This window comes from Hyalella azteca, unplaced genomic scaffold, assembly GCF_000764305.2.
Source record: "Hyalella azteca isolate HAZT.00-mixed unplaced genomic scaffold, Hazt_2.0.2 contig464, whole genome shotgun sequence".
NCBI lineage: Eukaryota > Metazoa > Arthropoda > Malacostraca > Amphipoda > Hyalellidae > Hyalella > Hyalella azteca.
In genome coordinates this window covers 53,472-69,749 of record NW_025930812.1, presented here as the reverse complement: position 1 = coordinate 69,749, position 16,278 = coordinate 53,472, and the positions used below count along the sequence as shown (strand labels likewise).

General features: G+C 37.1%; 2 protein-coding genes across 2 annotated transcripts; both read right to left on the bottom strand.

The window, feature by feature from the left end:
* Positions 1-4,095: 4,095 nt before the first annotated feature.
* On the bottom strand, positions 4,096-5,051 carry LOC108667742. Its single transcript, XM_018154807.2, has 3 exons — positions 4,968-5,051; positions 4,702-4,779; positions 4,096-4,340 (listed from the first exon to the last, which is right to left on the bottom strand). Exons 1-3 carry the CDS (start codon positions 5,041-5,043, stop codon positions 4,096-4,098), a joined length of 399 nt encoding a protein of 132 aa, XP_018010296.2. The 5' UTR covers positions 5,044-5,051.
* Positions 5,052-14,975: 9,924 nt separating this feature from the next.
* Positions 14,976-16,278, bottom strand: LOC125177735. The gene is made up of 2 exons (XM_047880047.1): positions 16,025-16,278; positions 14,976-15,173 (listed from the first exon to the last, which is right to left on the bottom strand). The coding sequence occupies exons 1-2, from the start codon at positions 16,244-16,246 to the stop codon at positions 14,976-14,978; spliced, it is 420 nt and encodes a 139-aa protein (XP_047736003.1). The 5' UTR covers positions 16,247-16,278.

Below are 16,278 nucleotides of genomic sequence, written 5' to 3'. Positions count from 1 at the left end.
GATTTCTTTGATTGACTGTATGTAATTTCTTAATGTAATTTTTGCAAAAATGTACTGAAATATTAAGTTGTTGGTATAACTTATTCCGACTGAATGATGACAAATAAATCACTCCAAATAGGGTTTAAAAAATTAAGTGCTGAATCATAGCCTTACTTCATTTTTATATTTAGTATATTTTATACGTTTAAGAAGTAATATTTTCATGCAATCTGTGTTGTTATTAATAGCTAAATTTCAGCTAAAAACATCAGTATTATCATGGGAAAATATTTTCTCGATAGAAATTGTAAATATTTTTCTCTCAAAAATTTTCTTCCACGTGATGCATTAATATTAAAACTTTTTATCGCTTTAAGAGATAAAGAAAATATTATGTTCTACTAATTTGATTCCATACTAAAGTAATATAATTGCTTTACATGCTATCAATACCAAAAAGAATGAAATTTTGCGGGAACAACATTTAGACTGTTGTTCATGCATGAGAGTTGACCGAGAATAAAGATTTTTATAGAATAAATAATAATCAAATCGGAAATAAAGGTTACCTAGCTACGGTTTGTCGTCTATGGCGGGGGTGAGATATGTGTTTTCTTCATGGTGGATTTAGTGTCACTCCCATTAAAATTTTCCAATAATTTTCATAAATATACTGTAAAAACATCATGTGCACATGTATAAATATATAACATTTAACGTTAGTATTTTTTCAGAAACCGTCCTATAGATGAGAAAACAGAGATGAGATATTCCATTAATCTCTACGCGAATGCACACACTCCTGCACTAATTATGACAGTTTGAAATCAGAAGAAAAAAATGGAAGAAAAAGCGGTCTGTAACAAGAATATCAAACATAAACTATGAGACTAGACGCTTACTGTGCAACACGCACGACGCGTTCGACGCTGAGAAGCAGAATCCCAAGCAGTCTTGCTTGACAGCGCCACACCTCGAGGAGCAGAGAATCTGAAGAAGGAACACAGAATTTAGCGGCGAAAATGAGCTTACGGTGAAAATGATCGCCTTTGGTTTGTTTACCGGTGTTTTTTTTTTACCCAGCATTTGTATAGCCCCTTACCCGAAAGATCGCATCACAAGTACGTACGTAACTTCGTGCCTCTATAAAATTAAGCCTGGATATTCACTCTACTCTATATCCATAGTCAATGGCATTGGATATCTATTCATACCACGTGAATATACCATACCTAACCACTTCCCGCAATATGTAAAACAATAAATCGTTATAATCGTTAAGAAGGCAGTCAATCCGAACTCACCAGAATGTCAGCAGTGGAGTTGTTTATGATGTTCCCACAGGTTTGGTAGACACGTTTGAAGACGGCTTTATTCAATGTTCCAGAGCTGCTAGCTAACCACACACCCACGAACCATGCAACCGCGTGGTAAAGTGACAACATTGTAGATAACTACAGAAATATTTTCTTTGTTTAAAGATATCCTCCAAATCTACGGGGGTAATCATGAGAAAAAAAATTGTTTTAATTGGAGTGTTGTGTTTAAAATATGATGTAGGTGAGTGAGTGACACTCCACGAATTGCAAATGACATGTATATACTCATGTTGAAGAATAATCTAAGTAAGTCTCAACAGAAATATGAGTCTATACCATAGAGGCAAATACAAAAAGCCCTGAATATTTCAGCTGAAAAGTAATATGTACTCGACCATATAAAAGCGTATTCAAAATCAATTGATCGGATAATAATTTATTGAAATTGTATTAAAAGTTCATTAACTGTGCATGAAAGTCTTTGAAACTGCGGAGGTTAACGAACTGTTGAGCAAAGATGCTACTTGCTGGAATCGCCACGAACTTATGCCGAGACTAACGTCCGCCTCGAGCCTTTCTCGACCTCTTTCTATAGGGTTCGTCGTGGGCCTCCAATCATTCGTCAATGAATAACAGATTGGCGCGTCTATCTGACCGATTGACCGTAAAGTAATTTGAGTCTTTCTGATACTTACGCTTTGGCTTAGTTTTATCTTTTTTTATAGTTATATTGAATTAGAATAATGAGTGAGAATAAATAGTTAGTGAACATAGTTGAATGTTCATTTTCGGAGAGCCCTGCCCATCAATGAACTGAAAAGTAATTTGAGGCTTTCTGATACTTTCGCTGTGGCTTAGTTTTATCTTTTCATAGTTATATTGAATTAGAATAATGAGTGAGAATAAATAGTTAGTGAACATAGTTGAATGTTCATTTTCGGAGAGCCCTGCCCATCAATGAACTGTGCGCGCGAATTAACTATGGCTGATTACAAACTATAGCGCCTTACTAGTAATCGTATGTACAAATAAATTCATCCAACGTCTAAATTTGCATTTGAAAATGTCTATCTATATTTACATTTTGCGGGTCCAGACGATCATGTATGATGGGGCAAAATTAACAACCGCAGCTGGAGTAGCGGCTATCAGTATAATATCTGAGCATTCTTCCAGCCTGACAAATCTGCACAGAATTTCCTGTAATTGTAATTAAATATTCACGCCCGTGACCTTTTGTACTGTTTCTTCAAGCTGTTAACAATCCAATCAATTGTCCCCAAATTCCACGCTGGCTACTGCACGAAAGAGTTTGCCTTCTATTGTAATAACTAAAAATTTATTTGTTGTCACAGATCTGAAAACTTTTAGGTATTTAGCTTGCTTTGTGTTCATTAAAGAAATATAAAAGAGGTGCAACGTATCAAATCACTGTAAATGGGTTATTTTCTGAATTTGCATTTAAATTAACACGTGCTTGGATACCTCTTTCTGAAACTATTTATATTTGCCTCAATTATTTGTTTAAAGGTGTCAATGAACTTCCCAAATAAAAATTAAGAGTGGAGCACCTATGTTTTTATGATGACTATTGGCGGACGCCATAGGTGGAGAAGCTATGATTTATACAGCGAATTAAGGGTGGCGTGCACCATCTTTCCCATACCTATAACATGCCTGTGGCCACGTTTGCGCTCAAACCTTACGTCCACCAAAATCTTTCATTCGTCATTGATGAATCTTTGTTGTACCATGGGTGGCCACCTCTCACAGAAAATTTAAAAAAATGCTCCCGGTTGTACCTAGCCCAGATTAACAACTATCGTCTGTCTAATAAATGCAACTTTCTCTCGTGAATTCATTTATTTGTACACGATTAAATATGGATGACATATTATTCATTTCATGGACGATAGGCACCAATCACGGATATATACAAGTGTATAGACGAGATTGGTGTCAATAATCTATGAAATGAATTTTTTTATTCCACATCTATTCAACAATGTACAATAAATGAATGCACAACAGAGGTGGCATTTATTAGGAAGATGATAGTTTTTAATCTCGGCTAGGTGCAACCAGGAGCTTACTTATTCTGAGTGATGGTTATACAGAAGTAATTGCACGCCTACAGTCGAAACGGTAATTACTAAAGTAGTAGAAGTGCTCGATCACAAAAAAAGTTCATTAGAAAAAAAGGTTCTTCGAAAGTTCAGAATTGTGTGGAAGCGGGTTAGATAACGATATGATATACAATGAAAATCTTCTAAAACAATGTTGCGTGAACTAGATTGAAAGACAGAATTATCAAAATTTATTTCAAATTAAAAAAAAACACCCATTACTGCCGTATTAATCCTCAACGAGAAACGCTCAATGAAGCCCCGTATCATGGCTAATCCGAACGGAAGAAAAAGGATAAATAATAGAGTACGCAACATTTTTTATGCTATGTTCATCGAGAGCTCTCGCATTCCTTTGGTTATGTTAACAAATTAATCAACACATTCCGTAAGGAAAAACGATGTGTTGATTAACTAAAAAAAAGTTAATACACTAAACACTAAAAAAAGTTAATTTTGGCCCTTCATGAGAATCGGAACAAGATTATATCATAAAATTCGAATCACCACAAGATTACATTCGAATCACAAAGATCATAAAGGAGCACACGACTTAAGCAGCCGTGGCAATGCGAGCAGCAGTAAAAATTAATTATATCTAAAGTATAATGAAGTCTTCACTTGGACTAGCACTTAATTCAGAAGCAACTGGCTGGGCCTGAGAATGTTCAACCATAACCAATTCTGGAAACGTTGAATGTAATGGACCCGCGAAGAGCTCTTTCGCAAGCCACCGTTCGCATCAGGCCTGTAGCGAAATCGGGCCCGTCTGATGGTGGATCCGGGGCAACAAAGTGAGCCTGTGACCTCGTTACACGACTTGGGGTTAGAATCTTGATTGGAGTTGGACGGTTTGCAGTCTCACCTGTCGCGTTCTTCCTTCTGCCCCGATGCCCCAACCAGTCGATTGCACCTGCAATTCATACAAAATTTGACGCAATCTGGTATTTACTATACTATATAAGGCTTTACTTTTTAACTTTTTTTATCAATAACAATCTAGTTTTCAGTCAACTATCATTGAATAGGACCCATGGCGGCAATAGAATTCAGAGACAGAAGGGCTAAGCTCACCTCAGAAGAGGCTGAGCCCACCTTAGGATCCCCTCCCAATTAGAATAACTTTGTTTTTGGAGGGGGGCAGCTGGGCTTCAGAATTTTTTGAGGACTGAAACCCCATTAAAATAGGTATTAGGACGTCACTGAGAGGATTAATTATACATTTATATATGCAGTCGAGTGAGAAGTTGCGAAAGAGGCAAACTTGTACTAACCTTTTAGTGCTAATCTAATTGAATTTTTGACGTTGGCTCTCGGTTCCTGGCTGTACTCGGGTACTTTGCCTAGGGCCTCTGAGAAAAGAGTTGAACATTTTTAATAAAACAAAACAATTTCATGAGGGTTTTGATATGAAACCCATACCAGACATAACTTGATTCACGATGTCTCTGGCGCACTCTAACTACTCGTCAATACATTTAATATTTTTAACCCGAAGAATTGAGTAGCCATATGAATTATTTTGGTTGAAATTTCTTACGTTCAATGGCAATACACGCAGGTGAGTTGTCGAATTTGATCTTCGTACGTTGTCGTCGAAGACCAAGTCCGGTCATGGTGTATTTCAGAGCCAAGTCCCTGGTTAGTAGCATTTTCAACATCGAGGTAGCTGAGCGGTTGGGGGTGGATTCCTTAAAAGCAACAAGAATCGGAATCTGTAAAACAAATAAAGGACTTATTAATACTAATTTCATTCATCATTAATTCAGCAACTGGCCCGGATTTCTAGCAATATCTGTACCATCACTTGCTAAGCTATTTTTTTCGCAGCCTTTTATAATTGACACCCTTGTATTCACCTTGCATTTTCATTTAACATGATGGGCAAGTTATTCATTAAATATAAGAGGAGATTAATGAAAATGTGTCCATGCTTTTAGGAATACAGGTTTATCAGTAATTAAAGTAGTACAAAGGTTTGCTAGCGCTTCACCTATGAAGCTATTTCGCACCGGAGGTCAAAAATTAACATCGCCAGAAAGGCAGGTCTCAATTTTTAAATATATTTCAAGATATTTTAAATATATTTCGGAAGGTCTCTATTGTCAAGCACGTTGAAGTCGCCTCGAAATGAGCAACCTTAGCCACGAAGTGACAGGGAGGGACAGTTGACAAGCTACAGAAACGAAGACACTCGAACAAGAGGTCGCTTACACGGGACGTCGGCCGCCCGCACGAGAGAGACAGAGAAGGGAAAGGCAAGNATTATTTGGCAGCCTCTACGCTAAATTCAAGGCTAAAACACTCGATGCATGAAAATTATTCAGATATCACATGAGGCCGTAGCTAATGACGATACAATAACATGTTTATTACAATTGAATGGATCAATGAAACATTGCTACTTATTTAATCAAAGTAAATAACCTGTAGATTTTGATCAGAAACGTACATGTATCTGCGAACAGTACATCAAGCCTTCTCTTAGCAGAGGTAGGTATAACTTTTCTCCGCTTCGTGCTACACGAAGAAGAAGCAGGATCAACTGATGTTAAATTGCCACACGGCGGCGATTTCCGTTTACTCTGCATATAAGCAGGATTCGGACTGTGCGTTTCGGATTCTGAAGCCGTTGAGGACCCATCGCCGTGTAGCATGTTGTGCACTGCTCTCGCGTAGTTATCTAAAATATATCAAATTTCATACAAAATAAATGCTTTTGCAGAGGTTAGCTAGCTGTTTAAAAAAAGGAACGTTTTTATTATGCTAAGCGGTTAATTGGTTTGGAACACATATAAAAGAGAAATGTTACAAATATTGCCTTCCTAAATAATTTTATGTTAATGTAATATATTTATATCACCACGGGATTTATATCAACCCTAGGGCGGTATGCAAGCAACAGATTCAATCAGAGTGGCTCGCACCTAATGAGTTACAGATTCAATGTGCAGGTAACAGATAGAATTATAGTGATCTAGGGGCTATAATTCAGTGGCATCATAAAGAAAATTTATGGGAGGCTTCAGCCCACCTATAATATACTCAAGCCTCCCTAAATAATTTCATGGTCATATTTTCAAATTATTTGTCCAACTATTTATATATTTATAAATTAATTGTCCAACTATTACTAAAGGGAGGGGCTTAGCCCGTCCTGCCATTAATACCTAATTATGATACTCATGTGCTGATCCATGAACATATGGTAGAGTATGGTGAACACCCATAGATTATAGTTGCAACTTACTTGAGGTCATTGCAGTCCGTTTAACAGGAAAATGTTTCCACCGTTTTCCAACATGTGTTTTCTGCTCTGCAAGATGGTTAACGTTTCCATCTGAAGGCCACCAAACATGAATTGTATCATTTTCTTTAAATAGCCATTCAGATGGAACTACCTGCCAGGCATTTTCTTCAAAAAAAATGCCCACAAATTGTTTGTACATGATTGAAGAAAAGAATCTGTAAATATATTATTATGAATTAATGCACATTAAGTTGAATAGTTTTTGTTGTATCTTGATACGACAAAACTAACCAAGACTCAAAAATTGAAAGTATTTTTTTAATAACCCCTACCGAAGCCGGATGACCAGGAAAGTATTCTACTCTCTTATAAAAAACTCTGGGTAAAACATTTAACGGTATTAGAAATTTTGAGCACACTATTTTAACAAAGAACAATTGGCAAAATATTAAATGGTATTATAAATTTTGAGCACACTATTCTCACAAAAAACTCTTGGTAAAACAAGTAGACTGTGGAATGGTATTTGAAATTTTGAGCACACTATTCTTGCAAAAAAAACTCTTGGTAAAACATTAAACGGTATTAGAAATTTTGAACACACTATTTATGACTCCTGTTTATATTCATTAAATTTAAATGTTTGCAAAAACGAAAAATATAAGAGTTAGAATACTTTCTTCTGGTTGGATGGGGACTGGCATTTCTTTATTGCTGACATTTTTCAAATTGAAATCATACATAGAAATCGTACAAATCTTGAGGCGATTAGACATTTATGAAAAATATTACAGGTTATTTGAAGCCTAACAATGTACAATTTTATTATGAAATATTCAAAGCATAATATATCACATAACACACTCCAAATGTAAGGATTCATACTAATTTTTAATATCTATAAATGGATTCATCAGACATAGAACACAGTTTCCAAGAAACAAATAATCAACCCATACAATTCTATTGAGCTGGAGGCAAATTGTTTTAGCAGAGTACGAGCATTTTCAACGTTGGAAATTTGATTTGGACTCAGCAAAATCCTCATGGCAAGGCTGAAATTCAAGAAATTTAAATAATAAGACTCTGGTAGAATTTCTAAGAAGACCATAATGCCAACATACAACATAAACAAACGTAATTCACTGGCTTTCTAGTATGCTAGTGATCCAAATCCTCCAGCGAACTGCATATTAAAATTTGAAGGCATATGTGATGAAAAAGTATTGATTTCTGTATTTAAAAGTTGCTGCTTTGTGCTATCCAAGTGGCATCGAACTTCTCCTTTTTTGGAAAATTTTAACCTGTTCAGCATTCTTTTCATTACTCCCAAACAAGCAAGATGCATGTAGTCCAGAGGGAATCTTGAAACCATTCCAACTCCAAGTTGTTCAATGATAGAATGCGGCCCTTGCTTGTGGTGAGATGGATCAGCTTGAGCCAAAAAATCCTCATCAGTTCTTATGGGGGCATTGATGTCCGGAAGAACTACGTGACCACCAGCATATGAACCTTTTTGAATGCAACGTTCACAGCCTCCATACGAGTTATGATTTACAATCCTTTTCAATTCAGAACGAGCTGGAGCGTCACAAACAAAGGCTTGAATGCCAACTTCAAAGTGCTTTTCATCAATTTTCAATCCTTCACTAAGCATGTGGGACATTTCTTCAACAAAATCTTCAAGAAATTTGTTTATAGCAGGCATTTTATTGTCATTTCCAGATTCAGAAAGGTAGACTCCTACACAAATTATTTTTGAAGCATCAGGGATACACAACTGCAATAGAATGGGATAAGCATGAAAACGTCTAGCATCTTGATACAGAGGTATCCCATCTATATTTACATTTATGGAAATATTTGGTTCCTGAAATTTATTATCTTTCAAATGAGCAGAAATACATTCTTGCCAATTCTTCAAGTGGGCATATGAGGGAATTTTTTCATGGAAACATCAAGATGGCCTTCTTGCTTCAAAGTCTTTCAGTTAGCACAATGCCAGGAAAGAAAGAGCTCAGGTGATGTAATAGGCGAGTCATTTGTTGGTTAGGGAAATTTGGACACTCAATGGAGAAATTTCTTAAAGCTGATTCAACTTTAGTCACATCTGATAAGTGAGCTTTACTGTTATCATTTTCAGGCACAGGTTGTTCCAAAGTAGAGTCATCCAAAAATGGAACATCTCCAGTCATTTTTTTCCAAGGGCAGAGTCTCAACAAGGTTTCTACTTCCTTCAAAACCAGTCCCTGCCAGAGATGCAATCATTGGAGAAGTTCCTGAAGCAGTTTCCATAGTTATATCTTCAGAAAACTTTGAAACCCCTCCCGTAAAACTGGGAGATTCTCCAGCTAACTCTACATTGACTGATGAAGTTGAACTCGAACTTGAGCTGACAGATCCAGCTTCATTTTTTTTCTTAATTTATTCTTCAGCTTCAACAATTCGCCGTCTTTTCTGCCACCTAGATAGTGTGCTGTATGGTTTCCCTTCCATTGTAAACCCTTTAAAAAATTCATCGAAAGGACTACTTTGAATTTAGTTAGTATAGAGATAGTCTGGAACTGGAAGATATTCTCTGTGAACCATCACATGTTTTATATGAGGAGACTTATTCTTTTTAATACAACAGCATGATTCAGCACAATGCCATTACAAATAAATTGTAAATTCAACAACTGTGAATGACATTTGAATTATCCATGCAAGTCATTCAGGTACCTTCATCAAAAACCACACAACTTAAGGTTAAAATCAAATATCATTTTTCAATTCTATAATGGATATTAGATAGACTTTTTCAAAAACTAGTTGAAAGTGATTGTTCCACTGGTAATTCAAAAAAGGTCACAACGTGCCTTCATATTAATTGCCAGAGGTTAAATTATACCTATAAGGCAATGGTCACAGATAAAATGTCATTTATGTCTTTGGGCCTCATAGTATTTATGTCTTTTGGTATCATAGTATTTTGCAATTGATACATAATAAGTGACAATAAATGTGTAGAGTGGTTGGCCAATGGCCAATGCTGAGATAGATATGGCCTAAGGTTAACAAGGTCACCGAGTTGAAAAAAAAACTTCTGATTCATGTACAGGTGGCTTCTGGGCAAAATTCCAGTCTAGTTCTGATTAATGAGTCGGAATTTCTGGGTGAAAGTGATTGTTCCACTGGTAATTCAAAAAAGGTCACAATGTGCCTTCATATTAATTGCCAGAGGTTAAATTATACGTATAAGGCAATAGTCACAGATAAAATGTCAATCAATCAATCAAATCAATTCAACACCCACGTCAGAGTCGGTCCTACTTAAACTTCGTAGTCTGACATACAGTAGTGGGAAATTTGCAGCAACACTTCATTACACCGAGTTATTCAATGATTTTAGCAAAGGGAAACATGCTTCGTTTTAACAAATATTTGAACATCGAATGCTTCTTCATGACCGAGCGATTGAAATGTCCGCGGCTGTCGGACAAAGGCGCCTCATCAAGCCGCTGTNGAAGAACAACATTCGCGTTGCTATTGCTGACATTGGTCCAGACATGCTTGAGAAGGTGGAGCGAAACTTCCGATCTCGTCTGACAAAATGTATTGAACAGCATGGAGGTCACCTACAAGATGTAATATTCCTGTCTCTTATACACATCTAGATGTGTATAAGAGACAGATGTAGCTCTTTGTAAAAAAGAAAGAATTAAAACGCTATCTTTAATACTTTTTACTTTGTGATTTTTTTAAAAGAGTAAGTTCCCACGCCGCACCCTGTATATACGAAGGAAAAAAGCTAAGAAGTTAATATGTGAAATTGACGTTGTTTCATATGCATAATTACTGAATACTTTGTCAAGCGAGAAGCTTCCATAGGTAATTGTATCCCAGACTAAACTATTCTCGCTCCGTTTCTCGCCGTCGCAAACACTATATTACGCGTATCAGAACAGTATCATGACTACGAGTACATAATAAAAGGTTGTGATTTATTCAATGTATTTAACGCTAACTTACTCTGGAATTAAAAGAAAATATCTAGTTATTATAAAAAATATATATTGGTTGCTTGATGTCTCCTTCCAGCCCACCCAATGTAGTAAAATTTTTAGTACAACAATGCATGTAACCAATAAGTTTTCTTCAGTATAAAAAGTCATGAAAGACTTCTTTCTTATTATTATTCAGCAACATGAATAACGCCCGCATGTTCAAGTGAGCAATAAAAATAAATGATGACATGCGATGAGGATTTGAATTTTAATGAAAAAAGAAAACTTGGGTGTAAAATAATCGAGTACCTCTCAGGTTAAATTTGCTGGGTTGAATTTCCTAAAATACACATGAAAGTTGAATACATTTCTGTCCCGGCTTTAAAGCATGGGAATATGATATAATATAATAGTCAATATGTAGTTGATGATTATTCCTGTTACCGATAATTAAACGATCAAAACGCTCAAGAAACAAAACCACATCAGTCCAGTGCTGAAATAATAATCATTAGCGAAGCAAATATCCTATTTCGGTTTGTGCTTCTTCATGACGGGAAGATAAGAATATCAGCGGCTTCTTGGATACGGCGCCTCGTGACGTAATTTATTGATGGCAGATAGTGTCATTATTAAATTTAATTGAGAATATAATTAGTAAATATAATAGTACGCTTCAGTAAGTGGTTTAATGTATATTCAATTAGGAAAATTAATTTCCATTATACCAATAGAAATTATTTTTTATTCAAATACCGTACTCAAATCTCACTGCCTTCTGTGGGCTCGAAGATATGTAGGAGATTGCATACTACTGATAACTCGCTGACCTTTTTATAACGACTACAGAATGAGTGGTTGTTAAATACGAGACAAATTATCTGTTGGTCATGTACCAATGAATAATTCTATTATTTCGTCCGTGTAGTCATGATAAGCAACTCTGCTCCACGAGGACTGTGATAGCGGCAGTGATAATACTTCAGTCCGGGGTAAAATTGACGTTTATGGCACTTCAGATGACCGTAGTATTCAGTAGTTAATCATAGTTTATACAAATTGCTCCTGAATATAAATTAATTTCTAAACGTTGAAAGCCCCTTTTGAAGCCCCTACGCTTATCAACGATGGGGGTTAGGTATAAGATTGATAAGAGACTTGTTCTAGTCTTATTTGACGAGTGTGTCCTCTGTGTGCAATTCTAGCAAGGGTTATACGCCTCCGTTTGATTTATTAGACAATCGCCGCCTCGTGAGGCGCCTGTGTCGGACTGTTGCCTTCTTCAATCGTATGGCCATGGAAAAGCATTAAATTATCGATCAATTCAGTTAAAACAATTTCATCTGGAAAGAATGACAACGTTTCGCTACAAAAAATCACCCCATGGAACAATGCTGGGAACCCAGCATTTTTTCACATATATAAATTTAATTTAATTAAAACTTATATTAGATCTTAAACGAAAGGAATTTTTTCAGTAATTATGATCATTTCAGAACATAATTTTGATATTTTTTATCATGGCTTGAACGTCTTGATCGCTCCGTTGTTGGTGGCAACAATAACATGCATGTTAAAATGTTGCTGGACGTGCAGTATAAGTTAAGCTTTCTGGTTGCATGCATCAACAATATCATCATTACTGTTACTGCAGCTTTTTTCCTCCTCAAATAAAGTACAGGGATTGGCGACAGGCAGTTCAATGCTGATGATCCAACACCCACCACCGTGCGCACAAAGATCGAGTAAATGTAACTGAATTGCTACGATTGCTATATTAGAAGTTAGTGTCAGTGATCCGATTTGACATTTGACTTCATGTTATTATCCACGTTGACTGCACTCAACTGACAGGTTCGATGTGACAATGGCAGTTTGATTACAAATTAAACTTTTCAAGCCAAGGTGAGATTAGCAATCAATTATGTGGGCCACCCAAGTACATAAAATTCAATTAGTTATTCAACTATTTCACCGATGTTTAATAATTAAGCGAGTCGCCCCTGCAGCACAACCGCCGGCACAAACATTCGACCTCACGAGGTCAGTTTGGTCGCGTCTTTGACGATGAGGAATGTCATCGGCAACAATTTCCTTACATTTAAGAAGGTCTGTACACAGGAAGTTCGACTTCGCATTGATTTGAAAAAGAAAGTTCATGCGTTTTAAGAGAGTAATCGCGATATCAGCGTACATTGGGCCGTAGGCCTGCCACCGATTCTTAACATAGCGGAGATTTCACAGCTTTTTTATGATCTGGTACACGTAACTCGCTGCTCCAATTTTGCTGTTATTAACTGCCTCTCTTCACAATCCTAGTTGTAACCACTAGGTAACCCTATCCACCCTGCCTGTCCACCGAACTATTCAGAATCCCAAATGGCACGTGGTATGACGCCTTCGATCTCCATATTTTGAGCCGAAATTGAAATTGTGGATCAAATTCCGAGATAAACAAATTGAAACAAAATGCACGACGACAGCGTTTGGAATAATTATTTTGCTGACGGGAGCTGCTGTTTCTCCAGCTGCTTTGTAACGACCAGCTGAGAAAGACCGGCCCGGAAGAGCTTCTTGCGTCCCTTTCAAGGTGTCTAAATGATGAAATAAAAGACGAGGAGTGGCACAAAAAGATTTTTAGGGACATCTAAAAAAATCTGTTTATTTTCGCGCAACTGGCACTTTAGAAATTATATTTAAATATATATATATCTATGTTGGGATAGGCAGGTTCTCACGGAGTCACGATTTCGTCCCCTATAAAAGACGCTGCCGGGACGATGCTGATATTCTACTCTCGCTTTCAATTTATTCGTTGACAGAAAAAACGTTGTTGGCTCTCTCTCAACAATGGTAGTTTGTTTTTCCTTATATATTTTTATATTATTGAATAATATATATTTTAACCCCTCTAAGTAACGCGTTCGCCGGTCGACTCCGAACACAAATCTAATCTACAACTTTCCATCTCAGGAATCTTCTCAGTGCAAGGCTAAAACATATTTACAAATTTATATTACATAATAACTACAGTGAAGGCTGGAGTCGCAATATACTCATAACTACTGAATACTACAGTCGAACGAGAGCTCTAAAAGGCAATTGTATCCCAGGCTGAACTATTTTCACCGCCATTGCCATAAATATTATTGTGCAGTTCAGTTCAGTATCATGACCACGTGGACAGAACAGAAGGCAGAACAGACCCATTCGCAGCAATTTCATATACAAGTAAGCGAGTTATCTTTGCAGAGTTATGACCTACTAGCTACGTAGATGTCATCCTCGAATTCACTGAATGGAGGAAGATTTTTAGTATGGTAATGATGAGAAGGGAAAAGATGGAACAGCTGATTATTAATTATGAAAGGTATATCATGTATAAGTTATTTGCAGCTTTCTGATTATATTTTTACAGTCGGGAACAGTCGTCATATTTTCACAGTCGTCATCGGCTGAAAAACTCGCTGCCTGGAAAATGAGCTCCCTATAATATTTCTGAATATGAGTCAACTTTATTACAACAGAGTGTAGAAAGGGTGTAATGCGATTGCCTTGAATAATAATTCTCAGACTCTGCTGGTCTATGATTTTTCAGATGGTGAATCTGTAGAATTTAATTCTCACCATGAATGTAACTCGGTCGTGACCTCTACATTATAATAATAGTGATGATTCTCATAGTCAACTGTCATATCGGGTGAGTCGAACTTTAAATGAAGACAAAAGTACCATGAATGATAATTCAATACACAAGGCTAGGTATGAGTCCAAACTCTTACATTAAATGTGAAGAAAACACGGTTGAGCAAGGCCCGGCCGTACAGGTTGCCGGCGCTTGGTCGAGATGACATCACATCCTCGTAAGGTGGCGGCCACACTAGACTAAGCCAACTCTGGTTGTCATATACAAAATATTAGCGGAGTAGGGGGGCAGCTGGGCTTCAGAATTTTTTGAGGACTGAAACCCCACTAAAATAGATATTAGGACGTCACTGGGAAGATTAATTATATACACTTATATATGCAGTCGAGTGAGAAGTTGCGAAAGAGGTAAACTTGTACTAACCTTTTAATGCTAATCTAATTGCAGTTTTGACGTTGGCTCGCGGTTCCTGGCTGTACTCGGGTACTTTGCTTAGTGCCTCTGAGAAATGAGTTGAACATTTTTAATAAAACAAAACAATTTTATGAGGGTTTTGATATGAAACCTATACCAACCATAACTTGATTCACGATGTCTCTGGCGCACTCAAACTACTCGTCAATACATTTAACATTTTTAACCTGAAGAATTGAGTAGCCATATGAATTAATTTGGTTGAAATTTCTTACGATCAATGGCAATACACGCAGGAGAGTTTTCGAATTTGATCTTCGCACGTTGTCGTCGAAGACCAAGTCCAGTCATGGTGTATTTCAGAGCCAAGTCCCTGGTTAGTAGCATTTTCAACATCGAGGTAGCTGAGCGGTTGAGGGTGGATTCCTTACAAGCAACAAGAATCGGAATCTGTAAAACAAATAAAGGACTTATTAATACTAATTTCATTCATCATTAATTCAGCAACTGGCCCGGACTTCTAGCAATATCTGTACCATCACCTGCTAAGCTATTTTTTCGCAGCCTTTTATAATTGACACCTTTTTATTCACCTTGCATTTTCATTTGACATGATGGGCAAGTTATTCATTAAATATAAGAGGAGATTAATGAAAATGTGTCCATGCTTTTGGGAATACAGGTTTATCAGTAATTAAAGTAGTACAAAGGTTTGCTAGCGCTTCACCTATGAAGCTATTTCGCACCGGAGGTCAAAAATTAACATCGCCAGAAAGGCAGAAGGTCTCAATTTTTCAATATATTTCAAATGATTCATCACTCACAAGGATCGGAAGGTCTCTATTGTCAAGCACGTTGAAGTCGACTCGAAATAAGCAAACTTAGCCACGAAGTGACAGGGAGGGACAGGTGACAAGCTACAGAAACGAAGACACTCGAACAAGAGGTCGCTTATACGAGACGTCGGCCGCCCGCACGAGAGAGACAGAGCAGGGAAATGTAAAGAATCCTACCTGCATAATAACTTAATCTCACAACTGAGACCTGCAGTCAGACACCGCGAGCTCAGCGGTTGGGCGCTCAGGAACAATCCCCCTAGGAAAGCGAAATCCGGGTCCCTTATAGGGCTTCTGATGAGTAGTCACACGTTTTACCCCAATCAAAAAGTAAAAATGTCCACTGTTCACATGTTCGGTTAATAGCATCATGAAACCTCACGAGCAGCGCAGGATCAACCTTTAGAAATAATCAGTTTTTACACATGTAAGACGAGGAAACATCGGCTGAGATGACTAACTCACCAAATCTGACCGAGACGTAAGAGCTTGCAGCTCGTCTTGCGTCGTGGCAGGCTTGACGAACGTACGTGGCTCAAACACTACAGCATCTTTCTTCACCATCTGCTTTAGTAACAAGTTGTTTTCAAGTACGATAGCTTTTATCAAGCTTATTTCTTTTGCATTTTTATCGACGTTCATTTCTGTTGTTCCTTCTTGCTTGAAGTCACTAGAGAGAAATAACATTAAAATAAGTAACGAGTGATAAAACTACGAAA

Coding starts and splice junctions, on each gene's coding strand:
- LOC108667742 (XM_018154807.2), bottom strand. CDS start 5,043: ATGACCGGACTTGGTCTTCGACGACAACGTACGAAGATCAAATTCGAC. Junction 4,780..4,967: donor TGCGTGTATTGCCATTGAAC/GTAAGAAATTTC, acceptor CTCTTTTCTCAG/AGGCCCTAGGCAAAGTACCC. Junction 4,341..4,701: donor AATTAGATTAGCACTAAAAG/GTTAGTACAAGT, acceptor TATGAATTGCAG/GTGCAATCGACTGGTTGGGG.
- LOC125177735 (XM_047880047.1), bottom strand. CDS start 16,246: ATGTTATTTCTCTCTAGTGACTTCAAGCAAGAAGGAACAACAGAAATG. Junction 15,174..16,024: donor TTACGTCTCGGTCAGATTTG/GTGAGTTAGTCA, acceptor TTTGTTTTACAG/ATTCCGATTCTTGTTGCTTG.